Source organism: Panulirus ornatus, chromosome 64 (genome assembly GCF_036320965.1).
Source record: "Panulirus ornatus isolate Po-2019 chromosome 64, ASM3632096v1, whole genome shotgun sequence".
NCBI classification, from domain to species: Eukaryota; Metazoa; Arthropoda; class Malacostraca; order Decapoda; family Palinuridae; genus Panulirus; species Panulirus ornatus.
The window spans coordinates 1,145,678-1,166,002 of NC_092287.1; the positions used below are offsets into that span (position 1 = coordinate 1,145,678).

Consider the following 20,325-nt stretch of genomic DNA (forward strand, 5'->3'; position numbering starts at 1 on the left):
TATATATATATATATATATATATATATATATATATATATATATATATGTGTGTGTGTGTGTGTGTGTGTGTGTGTCTGTGTGTGTCTGTGTCTGTGTGTGTGTGTGTGTGTGTGTGTGTGTGTGTGCTTATTGTTGTTTGAACACAGCAATTGTTTGCCTCGTGGATATTGATTCTATCATTCTTGAAGCTGTTTGCCTCATTGTTACTTTATCCTCTATAACATTGCCGTTATATTTCGTGTTTTTTATTTCATTTCATTTTAGTCATTTCCTCCACTATGTACAACTGTTCGACCACTTGACCTCCAGTAACGATGCGTTACTCTCAACGTGTACACACTGACATCCTCCATGAAGGTGGTTTCAATACATGCATCACTTAGACAGTCTCGGCTTTACTTAAGATTGATCACGGCGGAGTCGAAGCCCTTCCAGTTTCCTTTCTTAACCATCAAGAGAGAATGATAAAACACACCTCAAAAACTCCTCTGACACACTCGATTTATTTGATGTCTACGAGTAGGGCATGCTGTTGCATCTGCTTTGTCAGCCGTTATCACACACACACACACACACACACACACACACACACACACACACATATATATATATATATATATATATATATATATATATATATATATATTGTTTTTAGAATTTATGACATTCATTTGGTGATACTTGATTTAAGATTCTCAAGGTAACTCATCTTTTTTCTCCGACAGACACAGCTCAGCTTCCTCATAGCTGGTTCATTGGTTGTCACCAGCTGCAAAGACGACGGCTGCCAACCATACTATCACCTAACATTTAACACCACAGCCACTGAACAGTGCGACCACCACTGCTTTAGGAGCCACTACTGCTTGCCCCTTCCCTCTACCAACACTCATCACATTGCCACATTGCCACCACTACCTACACTGCCAATAGCACCATTAGCGCTCCCACTTCCATAACTACCACTACCAGCACCACCACCGTTAACCATCCACTTACAGTGCTTTCATTACTATCAATATCACAAACATCAGCAGCAGAACCAGTACCAGCCTAACTCCTCTACCAACTCGTATCACCACATCAGCAGCACTACACACCAACGGGATGGCGCTGAGTCGGCGTATGAAGTTTGGCTATGGCGTAGGACATGTCTTCAACGATCTTTGTGCCTCTATGTGGTTCACCTATCTCCTGGTGTACTTCCAGTATGTCCTGCAGGTGAGGTACCTCCCCATATGGTTCATCTACCTCCTGGTGTACTTCCAGTAACTCTCCCTTGGTACCTTTAACCCCAGTGTTACCACACCCGCCTCCCGGCAACGCATACTAGCACCAGTAACCCCCCTTAGCACTAATCACCCTTTGCCCCACTGGCCCCACTTTGTAGAGTTAATTCTTCCACCACCATTAACCAGTGTCATCACAACCTCCTATAACCACCATTAACCAGTGTCATCACAACCTCCTATAACCACCATTAACCAGTGTCATCACAACCTCCTATAACCACCATTAAACCCACTGGCATTAGTTACTCTCCAGTGGCATCACATTAACATCATTAGTAAAGCTAGACCCCTTTGCCATCACTATTCCTTTGCCATCATTAACCCCTGTATGATATGAGGCACCACTAACCCTGCCTATGCACCATTAACTTCTCTATAACTCCACTAACACACCTGAGACCATAAACTTCCCATAGTGCCATTAATATCCCTCACAACACTAAACTCATTTTGCCTCCCTGATCATCACTTGGCCCTCCTGCCGTCGCCCTAAACACCACTAACCCTTCTCCCACTGCCGTAAATACCACTAACCCCCCTGCCACTACCCTCAACACCACTAACCTTCCTGCCACTACCCTCAACACCACTAACCCTCCTCCTGTTGTCGCAGCTGGACCGAGGTCTGTCTGGGTTCCTGCTGATGCTGGGCCAGATCGCGGACGCGGTGGCCACGCCTCTCATTGGCCTGCAGAGCGACCGGGGTTGTACCATCTGGTCGTATGGACGCAGGAAATCATGGCACGCTATTGGTATGTACTTTGCTGCATCATATCTGTCACACACACACACACACACACACACACACACACCACAAACAGATGGAGCGCCCACGAGTGTAACTCTCCCTCCCCATGCAGTGCAAATCTTCCGAGCGGACACTGAGCACGACGAAGGTGTGGCTCCTGATTCTTGAAGGAGAATCGGAGGGATTTCAGCCTCAACCCTACTGTGGTATAGGTACAGAGATGATGTGACTCCTGAAAGCAATGCTGGATTGATGGAGCTCCTGGAAGTAGTACTGGAAGCATGGGACTCCTGGAAGTGGCCAGTTCAAATGAACGAGGAAAGTGGAGTTTGAAAAAGAATGAGATTAATTCCAGCTCCTTACGCGTGTGTAGACCTGATTGTTAAAGGTGGAGAGGTTGTAGGAGATGGAATAGAATATGAGACAAGGAGGAGAAATCAACATCTTTGCTATTTGAAGAAAGGATTATGACCTCTCTTCATCATTGCAAGGCTCATGCAACATTGAGTCATTGTAAACTTTTCACACTTGAAGTTTATATGAGATAACCTACAGTTTACGAATTTGTTCTTACTGTAAGAATTTCATCAGATCTGAACGCTAGTCAAGAACCAGTATTGTCAAGTATGACATATCTGCTCGAGATGACTGAGTCTTAATGTTACACTCATACCAAAATCAATCTCTTAGTTATCTATTTAGATTTGATGTGATTATAGCATTTCCACTGATGGGATTTGGTCCCCTGACGGTATAGGGAATAATCCTATTGATAGTCATATGTTGTCATCAATCCTCTGCATTACTAACGTGTATAACGTGATCGATAATTCCTTTCTCCTCAGGTTCACTGTGTGTGCTTGTGTCATTCCCCTTCATCTTCATTGTGTGCGGCCTCTGCTTCGCTGCGCTTGGCTTCGGCTACATAATCATGTTGGGGTTCATGATCTGCCTCTTCCAGGTCGGTCGTCTAACAGCAGTTCACAAACGTTTCTACCTAAGTTGTGTGCAATACCTTCGTAACATCCGTTACAACCTGTCTGACACGGTTGTAGAAGCCATTTGATTTCCTTATAACATTCTCTGGCCCTTTGTTGTTTCTTCTGATATTACATTTTATATGAAAAGTTGCTTAATGAAAAACATAGACGTGAAAATTATATGATGTCTAGAGGAGTGATTGATGTTGATATGAAGAGATGACCTGACGTGATAATCATTAGAGACGAATCACAGCCAATCACAGCCATCCATCCTACTGTTTACTAATATGCGAGCATAACTGGGAGAAGTTTAGTAAATCTGGTGTCCCTTTCACACATCCACCCTCTAGTTATTGTGTATACCGAGACCAACTGAAAGCTGTACGTTGCCCCTCATCTACCAAATTGATCCAATTATTCTTCCCCATGTACGGCTCTCACCCTCCCTGACTGTTCATGCCCCGATACCCAAAATCCTCTTTACCTCCATCCTTGGTGTCCCTTTCCCACTTCCTCCCACCACCTCTGACACGAACATCCTCTTAGTCAGTCTTTCATCGCTCATCCTTGGTCATCTCAGTCAGAGACTTCATCTACTGATCTGTCATATTGCACTTGCTATCACACATCTTTCTTTGTCTGTCATTCCTCACACGATCAACCTGCCTCACACCACGTATCGTCCTCAGGCATTTCATTTCCAACATATTCTTTCTCTCTTTTTGGTTTAAGGCCTGAGACGCTTATCCGTACAAAGAATATCGTACTTTCTATATTTATTTACGGAGAAAGAATATCGTACTTTCTATATTTATTTACGGAGAAAGAATATCGTACTTTCTATATTTATTTACGGAGAAAGAATATCGTACTTTCTATATTTATTTACGGAGAAAGAATATCGTACTTTCTATATTTATTTACGGAGAAAGAATATCGTACTTTCTATATTTATTTACGGAGAAAGAATATCGTACTTTCTATATTTATTTACGGAGAAAGAATATCGTACTTTCTATATTTATTTACGGAGAAAGAATATCGTACTTTCTATATTTATTTACGGAGAAAGAATATCGTACTTTCTATATTTATTTACGGAGAAAGAATATCGTACTTTCTATATTTATTTACGGAGAAAGAATATCGTACTTTCTATATTTATTTACGGAGAAAGAATATCGTACTTTCTATATTTATTTACGGAGAAAGAATATCGTACTTTCTATATTTATTTACGGAGAAAGAATATCGTACTTTCTATATTTATTTACGGAGAAAGAATATCGTACTTTCTATATTTATTTACGGAGAAAGAATATCGTACTTTCTATATTTATTTACGGAGAAAGAATATCGTACTTTCTATATTTATTTACGGAGAAAGAATATCGTACTTTCTATATTTATTTACGGAGAAAGAATATCGTACTTTCTATATTTATTTACGGAGAAAGAATATCGTACTTTCTATATTTATTTACGGAGAAAGAATATCGTACTTTCTATATTTATTTACGGAGAAAGAATATCGTACTTTCTATATTTATTTACGGAGAAAGAATATCGTACTTTCTATATTTATTTACGGAGAAAGAATATCGTACTTTCTATATTTATTTACGGAGAAAGAATATCGTACTTTCTATATTTATTTACGGAGAAAGAATATCGTACTTTCTATATTTATTTACGGAGAAAGAATATCGTACTTTCTATATTTATTTACGGAGAAAGAATATCGTACTTTCTATATTTATTTACGGAGAAAGAATATCGTACTTTCTATATTTATTTACGGAGAAAGAATATCGTACTTTCTATATTTATTTACGGAGAAAGAATATCGTACTTTCTATATTTATTTACGGAGAAAGAATATCGTACTTTCTATATTTATTTACGGAGAAAGAATATCGTACTTTCTATATTTATTTACGGAGAAAGAATATCGTACTTTCTATATTTATTTACGGAGAAAGAATATCGTACTTTCTATATTTATTTACGGAGAAAGAATATCGTACTTTCTATATTTATTTACGGAGAAAGAATATCGTACTTTCTATATTTATTTACGGAGAAAGAATATCGTACTTTCTATATTTATTTACGGAGAAAGAATATCGTACTTTCTATATTTATTTACGGAGAAAGAATATCGTACTTTCTATATTTATTTACGGAGAAAGAATATCGTACTTTCTATATTTATTTACGGAGAAAGAATATCGTACTTTCTATATTTATTTACGGAGAAAGAATATCGTACTTTCTATATTTATTTACGGAGAAAGAATATCGTACTTTCTATATTTATTTACGGAGAAAGAATATCGTACTTTCTATATTTATTTACGGAGAAAGAATATCGTACTTTCTATATTTATTTACGGAGAAAGAATATCGTACTTTCTATATTTATTTACGGAGAAAGAATATCGTACTTTCTATATTTATTTACGGAGAAAGAATATCGTACTTTCTATATTTATTTACGGAGAAAGAATATCGTACTTTCTATATTTATTTACGGAGAAAGAATATCGTACTTTCTATATTTATTTACGGAGAAAGAATATCGTACTTTCTATATTTATTTACGGAGAAAGAATATCGTACTTTCTATATTTATTTACGGAGAAAGAATATCGTACTTTCTATATTTATTTACGGAGAAAGAATATCGTACTTTCTATATTTATTTACGGAGAAAGAATATCGTACTTTCTATATTTATTTACGGAGAAAGAATATCGTACTTTCTATATTTATTTACGGAGAAAGAATATCGTACTTTCTATATTTATTTACGGAGAAAGAATATCGTACTTTCTATATTTATTTACGGAGAAAGAATATCGTACTTTCTATATTTATTTACGGAGAAAGAATATCGTACTTTCTATATTTATTTACGGAGAAAGAATATCGTACTTTCTATATTTATTTACGGAGAAAGAATATCGTACTTTCTATATTTATTTACGGAGAAAGAATATCGTACTTTCTATATTTATTTACGGAGAAAGAATATCGTACTTTCTATATTTATTTACGGAGAAAGAATATCGTACTTTCTATATTTATTTACGGAGAAAGAATATCGTACTTTCTATATTTATTTACGGAGAAAGAATATCGTACTTTCTATATTTATTTACGGAGAAAGAATATCGTACTTTCTATATTTATTTACGGAGAAAGAATATCGTACTTTCTATATTTATTTACGGAGAAAGAATATCGTACTTTCTATATTTATTTACGGAGAAAGAATATCGTACTTTCTATATTTATTTACGGAGAAAGAATATCGTACTTTCTATATTTATTTACGGAGAAAGAATATCGTACTTTCTATATTTATTTACGGAGAAAGAATATCGTACTTTCTATATTTATTTACGGAGAAAGAATATCGTACTTTCTATATTTATTTACGGAGAAAGAATATCGTACTTTCTATATTTATTTACGGAGAAAGAATATCGTACTTTCTATATTTATTTACGGAGAAAGAATATCGTACTTTCTATATTTATTTACGGAGAAAGAATATCGTACTTTCTATATTTATTTACGGAGAAAGAATATCGTACTTTCTATATTTATTTACGGAGAAAGAATATCGTACTTTCTATATTTATTTACGGAGAAAGAATATCGTACTTTCTATATTTATTTACGGAGAAAGAATATCGTACTTTCTATATTTATTTACGGAGAAAGAATATCGTACTTTCTATATTTATTTACGGAGAAAGAATATCGTACTTTCTATATTTATTTACGGAGAAAGAATATCGTACTTTCTATATTTATTTACGGAGAAAGAATATCGTACTTTCTATATTTATTTACGGAGAAAGAATATCGTACTTTCTATATTTATTTACGGAGAAAGAATATCGTACTTTCTATATTTATTTACGGAGAAAGAATATCGTACTTTCTATATTTATTTACGGAGAAAGAATATCGTACTTTCTATATTTATTTACGGAGAAAGAATATCGTACTTTCTATATTTATTTACGGAGAAAGAATATCGTACTTTCTATATTTATTTACGGAGAAAGAATATCGTACTTTCTATATTTATTTACGGAGAAAGAATATCGTACTTTCTATATTTATTTACGGAGAAAGAATATCGTACTTTCTATATTTATTTACGGAGAAAGAATATCGTACTTTCTATATTTATTTACGGAGAAAGAATATCGTACTTTCTATATTTATTTACGGAGAAAGAATATCGTACTTTCTATATTTATTTACGGAGAAAGAATATCGTACTTTCTATATTTATTTACGGAGAAAGAATATCGTACTTTCTATATTTATTTACGGAGAAAGAATATCGTACTTTCTATATTTATTTACGGAGAAAGAATATCGTACTTTCTATATTTATTTACGGAGAAAGAATATCGTACTTTCTATATTTATTTACGGAGAAAGAATATCGTACTTTCTATATTTATTTACGGAGAAAGAATATCGTACTTTCTATATTTATTTACGGAGAAAGAATATCGTACTTTCTATATTTATTTACGGAGAAAGAATATCGTACTTTCTATATTTATTTACGGAGAAAGAATATCGTACTTTCTATATTTATTTACGGAGAAAGAATATCGTACTTTCTATATTTATTTACGGAGAAAGAATATCGTACTTTCTATATTTATTTACGGAGAAAGAATATCGTACTTTCTATATTTATTTACGGAGAAAGAATATCGTACTTTCTATATTTATTTACGGAGAAAGAATATCGTACTTTCTATATTTATTTACGGAGAAAGAATATCGTACTTTCTATATTTATTTACGGAGAAAGAATATCGTACTTTCTATATTTATTTACGGAGAAAGAATATCGTACTTTCTATATTTATTTACGGAGAAAGAATATCGTACTTTCTATATTTATTTACGGAGAAAGAATATCGTACTTTCTATATTTATTTACGGAGAAAGAATATCGTACTTTCTATATTTATTTACGGAGAAAGAATATCGTACTTTCTATATTTATTTACGGAGAAAGAATATCGTACTTTCTATATTTATTTACGGAGAAAGAATATCGTACTTTCTATATTTATTTACGGAGAAAGAATATCGTACTTTCTATATTTATTTACGGAGAAAGAATATCGTACTTTCTATATTTATTTACGGAGAAAGAATATCGTACTTTCTATATTTATTTACGGAGAAAGAATATCGTACTTTCTATATTTATTTACGGAGAAAGAATATCGTACTTTCTATATTTATTTACGGAGAAAGAATATCGTACTTTCTATATTTATTTACGGAGAAAGAATATCGTACTTTCTATATTTATTTACGGAGAAAGAATATCGTACTTTCTATATTTATTTACGGAGAAAGAATATCGTACTTTCTATATTTATTTACGGAGAAAGAATATCGTACTTTCTATATTTATTTACGGAGAAAGAATATCGTACTTTCTATATTTATTTACGGAGAAAGAATATCGTACTTTCTATATTTATTTACGGAGAAAGAATATCGTACTTTCTATATTTATTTACGGAGAAAGAATATCGTACTTTCTATATTTATTTACGGAGAAAGAATATCGTACTTTCTATATTTATTTACGGAGAAAGAATATCGTACTTTCTATATTTATTTACGGAGAAAGAATATCGTACTTTCTATATTTATTTACGGAGAAAGAATATCGTACTTTCTATATTTATTTACGGAGAAAGAATATCGTACTTTCTATATTTATTTACGGAGAAAGAATATCGTACTTTCTATATTTATTTACGGAGAAAGAATATCGTACTTTCTATATTTATTTACGGAGAAAGAATATCGTACTTTCTATATTTATTTACGGAGAAAGAATATCGTACTTTCTATATTTATTTACGGAGAAAGAATATCGTACTTTCTATATTTATTTACGGAGAAAGAATATCGTACTTTCTATATTTATTTACGGAGAAAGAATATCGTACTTTCTATATTTATTTACGGAGAAAGAATATCGTACTTTCTATATTTATTTACGGAGAAAGAATATCGTACTTTCTATATTTATTTACGGAGAAAGAATATCGTACTTTCTATATTTATTTACGGAGAAAGAATATCGTACTTTCTATATTTATTTACGGAGAAAGAATATCGTACTTTCTATATTTATTTACGGAGAAAGAATATCGTACTTTCTATATTTATTTACGGAGAAAGAATATCGTACTTTCTATATTTATTTACGGAGAAAGAATATCGTACTTTCTATATTTATTTACGGAGAAAGAATATCGTACTTTCTATATTTATTTACGGAGAAAGAATATCGTACTTTCTATATTTATTTACGGAGAAAGAATATCGTACTTTCTATATTTATTTACGGAGAAAGAATATCGTACTTTCTATATTTATTTACGGAGAAAGAATATCGTACTTTCTATATTTATTTACGGAGAAAGAATATCGTACTTTCTATATTTATTTACGGAGAAAGAATATCGTACTTTCTATATTTATTTACGGAGAAAGAATATCGTACTTTCTATATTTATTTACGGAGAAAGAATATCGTACTTTCTATATTTATTTACGGAGAAAGAATATCGTACTTTCTATATTTATTTACGGAGAAAGAATATCGTACTTTCTATATTTATTTACGGAGAAAGAATATCGTACTTTCTATATTTATTTACGGAGAAAGAATATCGTACTTTCTATATTTATTTACGGAGAAAGAATATCGTACTTTCTATATTTATTTACGGAGAAAGAATATCGTACTTTCTATATTTATTTACGGAGAAAGAATATCGTACTTTCTATATTTATTTACGGAGAAAGAATATCGTACTTTCTATATTTATTTACGGAGAAAGAATATCGTACTTTCTATATTTATTTACGGAGAAAGAATATCGTACTTTCTATATTTATTTACGGAGAAAGAATATCGTACTTTCTATATTTATTTACGGAGAAAGAATATCGTACTTTCTATATTTATTTACGGAGAAAGAATATCGTACTTTCTATATTTATTTACGGAGAAAGAATATCGTATTTTCTATATTTATTTACGGAGAAAGAATATCGTACTTTCTATATTTATTTATGTTTGTTCTCTTCCTTTCATTATACCTAATTAACGTTTTACAACCCACCTGTTAGATTTTACAAGTACGTACTCAAAGTCCCCTTCAGGTTGCAGTATGTGCGTTCGTTTGTAAGAGCTTTATGAATAATGTTATAAACCCTTTGTTTATGTTACAACATTTCTGAAAATATTTCAGTGATTAGTACAATATTTTTTATAATTTACTCAACATAATAATATCATCACAGAGTGCAATATGCATACATGCTCCCTCATTATATTATCACAGAGGGCAATATACATGCATGCTCCCTCATTACATCATCACAGAGGGCAATATGCATGCATGCTCCCTCATTACATCATCACAGAGAGCAATATGCATACATGCTCCCTCATTACATCATCACAGAGGGCAATATGCATGCATGCTCCCTCATTACATCATCACAGAGGGCAATATGCATGCATGCTCCCTCATTGTATCATCACAGAGGGCAATATGCATGCATGCTCCCTCATTACATCATCACAGAGGGCAATATGCATGCATGCTCCCTCATTACATCATCACAGAGGGCAATATGCATGCATGCTCCCTCATTACATCATCACAGAGAGCAATATGCATACATGCTCCCTCATTACATCATCACAGAGGGCAATATGCATGCATGCTCCCTCATTACATCATCACAGAGGGCAATATGCATGCATGCTCCCTCATTGTATCATCACAGAGGGCAATATGCATGCATGCTCCCTCATTGTATCATCACAGAGGGCAATATACATGCATGCTGCCTCGTTACATCATCACAGAGAGCAATACACATGCATGCTCCCTTGTTGAGAGAACCGTCTGATTTTGATTCTAATTAAGTCTACTCGATGATGATATGTCGTGTCATGAGATTATGATTATTATTAGTTTTGCTGGTCAATATGTAGATGGTGTTCACAAATTTGTAAAGCTTTTGTTGGTTCATTTATAGAATGTCGCTTCGTATATCACTGCTTCTTACTTATTGTCTTTGTGTTGCATAGTAACTGTAATTCATTTTTGTCTTTTTCATCGTTAGTGAAGTATATTAGAATGATTCAGAGATGATGGATCGTAGTATGATTCATGATAGTGACAAGTCTGATTCGAGAGTTTGATAAGTCTGACGTAAGACCACTAGTGGCAAGTTTGATTTAAGAGGATAATTAGTTTGATTAGGAAGGACGATAACTTGGAGTCAAGTGTGATAAGACTGAATAAGGACAATAAGTTTCAAATCAAGAGCATGGTAAGTCTGAGTAAGGGAAATGCTAAGTTTGCCTGAGTAGTTTAGTAAGTCTGAATCAGGAAAATCGTAATCTTTATATAATCGGATGTCAGGGAAGTTTGGTGATCAGACTGAGGAGGATAGAACCTTTGACTCAGGAATTTCACAAGTCTGACCCAGGGCGTGAGTCAAGTCAGACGTATCTGGATAATGAGTGTGGTTTAGGAGAGTAGGTAGTCTAACCCATCAGGGAAGCAAGTCTGACTCAGGAGGGTAGTAAAGAATGAACTTAGTAACTTTGTTTAGGAGATTCATAAGTGTGACCCAGGAGACTCATAAGTGCGACTCAGGAGACTCATTAGTGCGACTCAGGAGACTCATAAGTGCGACTCAGGAGACTCATAAGTGCGACTCAGGAGACTCATTAGTGCGACTCAGGAGACTCATAAGTGCGACTCAGGAGACTCATAAGTGCGACTCAGGAGACTCATTAGTGCGACTCAGGAGACTCATAAGTGCGACTCAGGAGACTCATAAGTGCGACTCAGGAGACTCATTAGTGCGACTCAGGAGACTCATTAGTGCGACTCAGGAGACTCATAAGTGCGACTCAGGAGACTCATAAGTGCGACTCAGGAGACTCATTAGTGCGACTCAGGAGACTCATAAGTGCGACTCAGGAGACTCATAAGCACGGGTGAGGCGGTTGATGAGTGTGACTCAGGGCATGTCTGACCATTGTTGCAGATCATCACTATCATCGTCATCATCGTGGGCTCAGCATTCACCATCGTCTTCCACGTCCTGACCCCTGAAAGGCCTTCTACCAGGAGACCAACAGAGGCCTACCACGAGGTGAGGACCCCAGAGGCCGAGAGGCCCACCAGCAGCACAGACGCCCCTCCTCAGCAGGAACGGGAGCCTCACAGACCAAGGGTCCAGATGCAGTGGCGAGACTGGCTAACTGAACCTCAGTTCTATCAGGTGAGGGTGGTGGCCAGACGCAGGTGATCACGTGAGCCACACGTCCTATACGTGGCTCTCGTATTTAGAGATATTGACATCATATGCAAATTTCCCTCAAAGCACCAACAGATTCTTTTAAAAATATTCGAAATGGTACAGTTGGTGACATTAGTTTTATTCGCCAAAAAATATTGGATTTCTTAATATACCTAACCTAGTAGAAGGGTTCACATTTACAGTCATTTCATCTTTGATTGAGATGGATAGATATATAGACAGATAGATAGATAGATAGATAGATAGAGAGAGAGAGAGAGAGAGAGAGAGAGAGAGAGGAGAGAGAGAGAGAGAGAGAGAGAGAGAGAGAGAGAGAGAGAGAGAGAGAGAGAGAGAGAGAGAGAGAGAGAGAGCTGACTGCAGTATGGGTTACAGGAAACAGATTTAAAGCAGAAATAATATTCAAGCAGTGAGGGAGATTTCAAGTCTGAATTGATTTGTGTCTTGACTGAATTATTATTACTGGTGTGAGCATCTCTCAGAAAATGACACGTCAGCATTTTCCTGTTGAGCTTTCGATAAGGAAGTGTTTGAGTAGCCTCATGTTGGCCTTCACTTGCTGGAGCACCATCCACTGAACAGAGCATCACTGTGTTTAGATGTCTTTCTGTTAAGCTTATATTGCTGCTGAGCATCACTTTGCATCCCCGTGTTAAGCGATAAGGAAAACTTGTGTGCCTCCCTCTTGACCTTCAGACGGTAGTTAGTGGTTAACCAGCAGTTTACTTGTTACAAGAGGTTATTGTAAAACTGTGTAGACACACGTGTCAGAGATGTATTCATGATGTATACATATGCATAGTTATAGTGAGAACATAAACACCTATTGGATTTGTAGCAATAACATACACATACATATGTACAACAGTTAAAGTAAGTATATATACGAATGAGAAAGAGCTATGACATGTATATGTACATACGTAATGGAGTTATACAGTGTAACACATACAGACATGGTACTCTGTACGGACGTGTTGTGGCCTCAGTAAGGATATGTATACACGCCTTATCGTATGGAAGATGTGGTAAGAATGTGTAGTATAGAGTTCGTAGTAAGTATTCATATGTATAGTAACTTTAACAATGCCAGGTGACTATGTTGTACTCGGCCTCTCGTCTGGTGACCAACCTGAGTACCATCTACATGCCAATCTACCTGCAGGAAACCCTTCATGCCAGACAGGTGAGTGTCTACGACTCTGTATTAACCTTCTCGCCTCTCAGCAAGATATTAAGCTTCAAGGAATAAACATTATATGAAATTTTGAAAGATAAGTTTGTGACGTGATTAGATAAATCTTTTAATACCATTTTCATAACAGCTTTAGCATAGTAAGCCAAATCAATTTCCATATTATCATGATCATCATAATGTTAGTGATAATTACGGTGATAGTAATGATACTTCTACTAATACTACAGATAATAATGATAATAATAATAGATGTTAATGATAATGATTATAACTTATGATAATAATGATGATAATAACTGTGATAATTATAATGATAGTAATGATAATAATGATACTCTATATATTATGACAGTGTATTTCCCATCGTCCCAAACATCTTTCACTTTGGTTATCAAAGTTTTCATTCCCATCCTATATTCTAATTTCTTTCTCATTATTCTTCAATCCTCTATTTTCTTCAAGCTTGCCTTCATCCTTCATCTGTTCATTCATTCTCTTGTGTATCGTCATTTCTCCTTCATTCCTCCATTCTTCGTATCTGTGCATCCCATCCTTCAGCCTCTGCATTCTAGTTGGCAGTGTATATGGCTTGCTTCTCAAGTACTGTATCTGCTGCTGCAGGAGCTGTCTGCGATTGTGCCCCTGGTGATGAGTCTCTCTGGCGTTGGGGCGTCCTTCCTTCTGCGGGCACTAAGGAAGGCCTTGGGGAAGAAGGTCAGTTGTACAATAGTTCATACATTCATCACAAGCTTCCTGGCTGTGTTATTACAAAATTTCTGTTGTTTGTTGCACTTAGGAGTAATTTCTCATTGATATTTTATGTAAAACACAATCTATATTGTAGTCTAACTTAGTTTTGGTCTAGGCCATCCTAGAGCTAGGGTCTGAGCTAGCTCAAGAGGGCCTTAGATTGGCCTAGAGACTTAGATTGATTGTGGTGAGGATGGTGTGAGGTTGGCAGTAAAGGACAGTTGTCACACTGAGATTCAGCAAATGTTCGTCTGTCAGGCCAGTGTGGTAGTGGGGATCTTGGTGGGTCTATTGGCCTGCACGTTATCATCCCTACCTTGGATGCCTGAGTGGGGGGTCTTCAGCGTGGCCATCCTCTGGGGAAGCTCCGGGTCTCTGTTGGTCATCATCTCCCTCGCCTTCACTGCAGACCTCATCGGACGAAGCACAGTTAGACCAGCGACTTGTTTTCTATCGTCTGATATGACCGTATACTCTTAATGACTAATTTATTCGTAGGATTAAACACTCACACTAAGTGAAGGTGATTTCTTCATAGATTTCCTTGTTTGTGTTTCATATATTGGACATGTATGTGTGTATGATATTACTGAACAGACTTACAAGTCTTATCCTCATCCACAGAACAGTTCAGCCTTTGTGTATGGCAGCATGAGCTTTGGTGACAAGATTGTGAATGGCGTTGCCGTTTTTGCCATCCAGGAACTTACTAGGTAAACCTCTCTTACTGGTACACATTATCTACTATATGTTGTGACCTTAGCATATATGACAGACGTATGTTGTGACCATAGTCTGTACGACTGACGTATGTTGTGACCATAGCCTGTATGACATTTCAAATCAAAGATATCTTTAAACAGTTATCCTTAACAGCTTTAATCACCAGAACATTGTAACTGTCGAGGATTCTTTTTGAGTACTTCAAACAACAAAGAAATATGATAACATTGAACGTTTCCATACACGTTCATCTCAGTTGTACTACATAAAGTTAGGCTGAAGCAGACATGCGTATCTCAAACTAGAAACGACAACAGATTGTGTTGTTGGGGTTGACGAAACCTTGAGGCCACATGGCTAGGTAGATGACTGGAGACTAACTGATGACGCACTTACAGGGCAGCGTGTCAGGGGCCCAACTGCTCCTCGTATTACCGTCACATCATGAGCCTGGGCATCTTCGTGCCGCTTATGTTTTGCTTTATCGCCATTTGCCTCATTAGTCGCCAGAAGCTGGGACGAACCCGCAAGCTGGTTCAGGGTGAGTACTCACACCTCTCTGAGTAATTGTTGACAAATCAGTCTCATCTTCTTTCCTTTTCAATAGCGGTGTTTTCTCTGGGTTCTTCTGTCTCATGTTCTTCCTGATTTCTATCTTATTTTTCTTTATCAAATGACCTAATGCATTCATTTGCTGACGACTCAAAGCTGCATTCCTCCATCCACTTCTTTCGAAGTAGCTCCGCCTTCCCTGGTTCAATCTACGTGACTCGTCTCGTCACAACTGTCTCCAGAAACTTGGATCTAGATAGGATTGCCCAGTGGGATAGATGGATCACATTTAAGTTTTACAACTCTAAGATACATTTTTTCCCTCCATTTCTCGTTCTCAAAGCAGTGACTGACATCCTTTACTTGTGTCATTTCGTTATTCCACCACTTAACACAGTAGTCGTTCTTGGCATCGTTGTACCATCCAGTCAATCGTGGAAGCTTCACATTACACAGCAGCTGAGTCTTGAAACAAGTATGAATCTGGGAGTCTGGTTCCCTTTTACAGTTGCTCTGATGTTCAGAGAATTGTCATCCTTGACTGGAGTAATGGTGTGATATCTTGGGAGTCTCTCGCTCTTCATTCTTACCTGACAGCGTCGAGTTTAAAGCAGTCCGAAACGTTCAATCACTTAAGTTGACTTCAGAACTTGATCTATGTTCCCTTCTGCCTCAGTGGCGATTTTCCTTTTCTCTCGCTCATTTGTAGTTATCTCTAAATTATGCTCCTGAGAACTGACTGCTTGTGCACCTCCGCCAGTAGTTAGACCACATAATACCCCACAAGCCATTGTCACTTGACTTGTGTGGCATTGGCAACTAAAGGGTAAACCGTTGTAACGTCTGTTTCTTTCCCTACACTGCTAAACTTTGGAATTCTTTACTTTGTCATTACTAACAACTGTGATCTGACCCCTTTTTTAAAGGCAAACTCTGTACGTCCTGGAAAGCTCCTAGATTTGAGCTCTTCTCTCCATACTTCTCTTTCTCATTAAGTTTTTTAATGTTTCATCTAAAGTCTGGAATTAATGAGGACTATTACTGCGATTGAAACATTTTCCATGAAGAAGGAGAATATGTTACTTGTGGAATAAAGTGAATGTATGATTTTTGATATTTCACAGCGATTAATATCCTTGACGATCAAATGTACTGTGGTGTTTGCTGTGTGGGAGAGACGTTGCTGGTGTTTCCAACATCTTATTTTAGAGAACATCAGATGGTTTTAATTATGAATGTTTACAGTATTTATGTACAGTATTTCAGAGCAATATCTATGGGACCTACAGATTAGAAAAACACTTCATATGTTGAACTCAAACCGCTATCACAAGATTATATTAATTACAGGACCAACCCTTTCCATTTATTGCACATTATTGACTGACGATTATGTAATGTGAAATATTTCTTAGATATAAACTTCCAGTAAATATCAGTTGGATTATTTTATGAGAAAAGTTTCTAATGTTTCTCTGACCAGCAGCACAGCGGGATGAGGAAGAAGCAAGTGGAAGTTCAGTAAGCTCGGAGTCAGATGAACTACTCCTGTCCACCGGCACCAACCTAGGCTACGGTGCCATCACCAAGGCTTGAGCTGCATGTGTGCACACTTCACCAGTAGCTCACCAAAGCTTCACCACGATAAGCATCATGAGTCTTGCGGATGCAAACAGTTCCTTAACGACAGTAACACAAGTTCTTTATTCTTTTGAAGCAGTAATGTAGGAAGCCAAGAAGTATCATAGATATAAGGCTCGAGTCAAAATCCTTTATATTCTGTAATGAATTCATCTTTATAATGTGAGAGTAACGTTAGAGCATGATTTCTCACAAATAATTATACAAGTGACTGCGAAGGTTCGGGAGAAGCATTAAGTAGTATGCATATATTTTTTGCCTATATTTTTAAGATACATAATTGTCTTACATCTTTCCGTTTGGTGCTAATCTTTAGAGTCTGTCCATAAGCTTAGCAAAAGAAAAAGAGATTTGTCGTCACTCCTTGGTGAGGTCACTCCTTGGTGAGGTCATTGTCGTCACTCCTTGGTGAGGTCATTGTCGTCATTCCTTAGTAAGGTCATTGGATGTCTGATGTGGGATCGGCTGACCAGAACATCATTTGTAAAGGTCAACCTTCAGAAAAGTCTTAACTTCTAAACTTCACTGTTCACAGGTGTTACAAGTGGAAGGCAAATGAAATAAGACAGAAAGCCGCTGAAAATGTAAAAAAAAAAAAAAAAAAAAAAAAAATTCTTGACAAGGAACTAAATCTTAGTTGGCGGAACAGATTGTGGTTGCCAGACTCTTGCAAGATGTTCCATTATCATATTACATAGGAACACATGATCATTAATGGGTATAGAATTAATCTGATTCATGCTCATGATTAATTGCAAGACATTATAAGTAGAGTAACCTAACATATCTTCCTTTGCAAAGCAGTAGTTCTTTTGTCATATGTGTTCAGCTAAACTTGAATTAAGTTATACAACGGTGGTGAATGTACGGACCTCACTGCCTTGAAAGTCATACTTGAGATCATCTATAAGATATATCTTTTACCTTTGTCTCCCTACATTTAGAAGAGTAAGGGTATTACCACTTGTCTGTCTGGCTGTCAGTGTATGTGTCTGTGAAGGCATACGTCTGTCAGCGTGTCTGTGGGGTCATATATATGTCAATGTGTTTGTGGAGATCATAAGTATGAAAAGCATTAGTTGGGAGGGGGGGAAGGGATCTGCAAACATAGGCTGATATGTTTGTGTGTGTGTGTGTGTGTGTGTTTTTATCTAAATATGTCGCCCCCATTCCATGTATACAGTTCGTCAAGTAGTTAAAGCTGAAACTCGGTGGTGTCCTTGGTTCCTCAGCAGTTAGATGATTAGTGTTGCATTGTTCAAGAAATCCAAAGGTAAACTTGTTTACCTTTGTGTAAATCTAAGTAGGGTAAACCTTTAAGTTTCATATCGGGTCGAGCATCGGTTCTCTTTAGTTATACTGTAGTTAGAGCCTAATTTTCCGAGATGTAAATCACAGGTAGTTTACGGTTGGTTATTATGAAAGTGGATATTTAATATAAATCTATAAAAGAAAATAGGTAGTTAAATTCTTGGGACACAAAGGGGATGATTATCATGAATGATCACCTATGAAAATTGGTTTGTGAATTCTAGAGGAATAGAAGCCAACGATCACGAACAGCTGTTGTCATCATCCTATTTATGGTAACATGGCGACTAATTTTCATGGCTTGTTTTGCTTACGCCATCCCCAGAAAAACATAAGCTCGGTAAAGTTTCTGCTGCATTTCTTCCCGACGAGAAAGTTGCAAATTTCATCAGCTGTTTGTAAAATCTTACATCGATCATTGTTCCCGTTGGTGGTGTCCTGACCCATCCAATACTCGATATCCCTCGAAGAATATCCGGTCACGTATAGCCTGTCTAACACATCCACTCTGGTGCACGCCCGCATGTATGCCGAGTGAGTTACATCCACGGGGGGAAATGCCTTCCGACACATTCTGTACACTTTACACAGCATCAGATAATCGATTACTGGCTTTACCTTGAGAGTAAGTGGTCGTTAAATGCAGGTATATATGGCGAGATGTGGTGTGGTGTGTGTGTGTGTGTGTGTGTATGAGAGGCGGTGATGGTTTGTGGTAACATGCTGCAGGACGCTCTCCTCCCTACCCTTGGATACTCTTTTGTCTCTTCGCTCTTGTTCATTTTCTTCCGGTAAAGTTGTTGTATACTTTTATGTTTTTTTTAACCACTTGGATTCAACATAGATGATAAAAAAGTAGATTATCAAAATACTAGTCTATCGTTTTCATAATTAGAGTTCCAAATTACGTTCGACTCCAGAAAATGCAGGTTGGCCTCAAAGTATGCTCTCTGCCATATATTTAGATTTTTTAATTACTTTTACAACCATTTTCCCTAATAAACCGCGTGATAAGACCTAACCATCTGATGACTTATGTGCAAAGTTTTAGTATCCTAAACATACTATGATTACATCTCAAACTCACAACAAGAGGCCGTTCATGCCCGCGTCACTGGCCCGGGTTCTTCCACCACACATCAACAAAACTCGGGCTGGTCAAGGACACACATATCCTTGAGTGGATATGAGATCTATTCATCAAATTTACACTGTCAGCTGCGTCTAGGGTAAACCATGGAAAGGTCTGTGGAGCCTGGATGTAGATAGGGAACTGTGGTTTCAGTGCATTATACATGACAGCTGGAGACTGAGTGTGAACTAATGTCGCCTTTTTTGTCTATTTTCTTCGCGCTACCGCGCTGAAGCAGGGGGTAGCGATGCTGTTTTCTGTGGGGCGGAGTAGCGACGGACATGGATGAAGGCAAATAAGTATGAATATGTACATGTGTGTGTATATGTCTTTGTATGTGTATGTATATGTATGTATAAGCTGATATGTATGTATATGTGCGTATGTGGGCGTTTATGTATACATTTGTGTATGTGCGTGGGTTGGGCCATTCTTTCGTCTGTTTCCTTGCGCTACCTCGCTGACGCGGGAGACAGCGACAACGTATACTAGATATAAAATGAATATATATATATATATATATATATATATATATATATATAGAGAGAGAGAGAGAGAGAGAGAG

The 20,325-nt window shown here is 36.5% G+C and overlaps 1 protein-coding gene across 1 annotated transcript; it reads left to right on the plus strand.

Annotated features, from left to right (window-relative positions):
• The first annotated feature begins 974 nt into the window (after positions 1-974).
• On the plus strand, positions 975-17,418 carry LOC139746149 (major facilitator superfamily domain-containing protein 12-like). The gene is made up of 11 exons (XM_071657014.1): positions 975-1,222; positions 1,907-2,045; positions 2,887-3,002; positions 11,759-11,989; positions 12,178-12,414; positions 13,547-13,639; positions 14,273-14,365; positions 14,660-14,830; positions 15,026-15,114; positions 15,523-15,665; positions 17,163-17,418. The coding sequence occupies exons 1-11, from the start codon at positions 1,109-1,111 to the stop codon at positions 17,270-17,272; spliced, it is 1,536 nt and encodes a 511-aa protein (XP_071513115.1). The 5' UTR covers positions 975-1,108; the 3' UTR covers positions 17,273-17,418.
• The last annotated feature ends 2,907 nt before the right edge of the window (positions 17,419-20,325 follow it).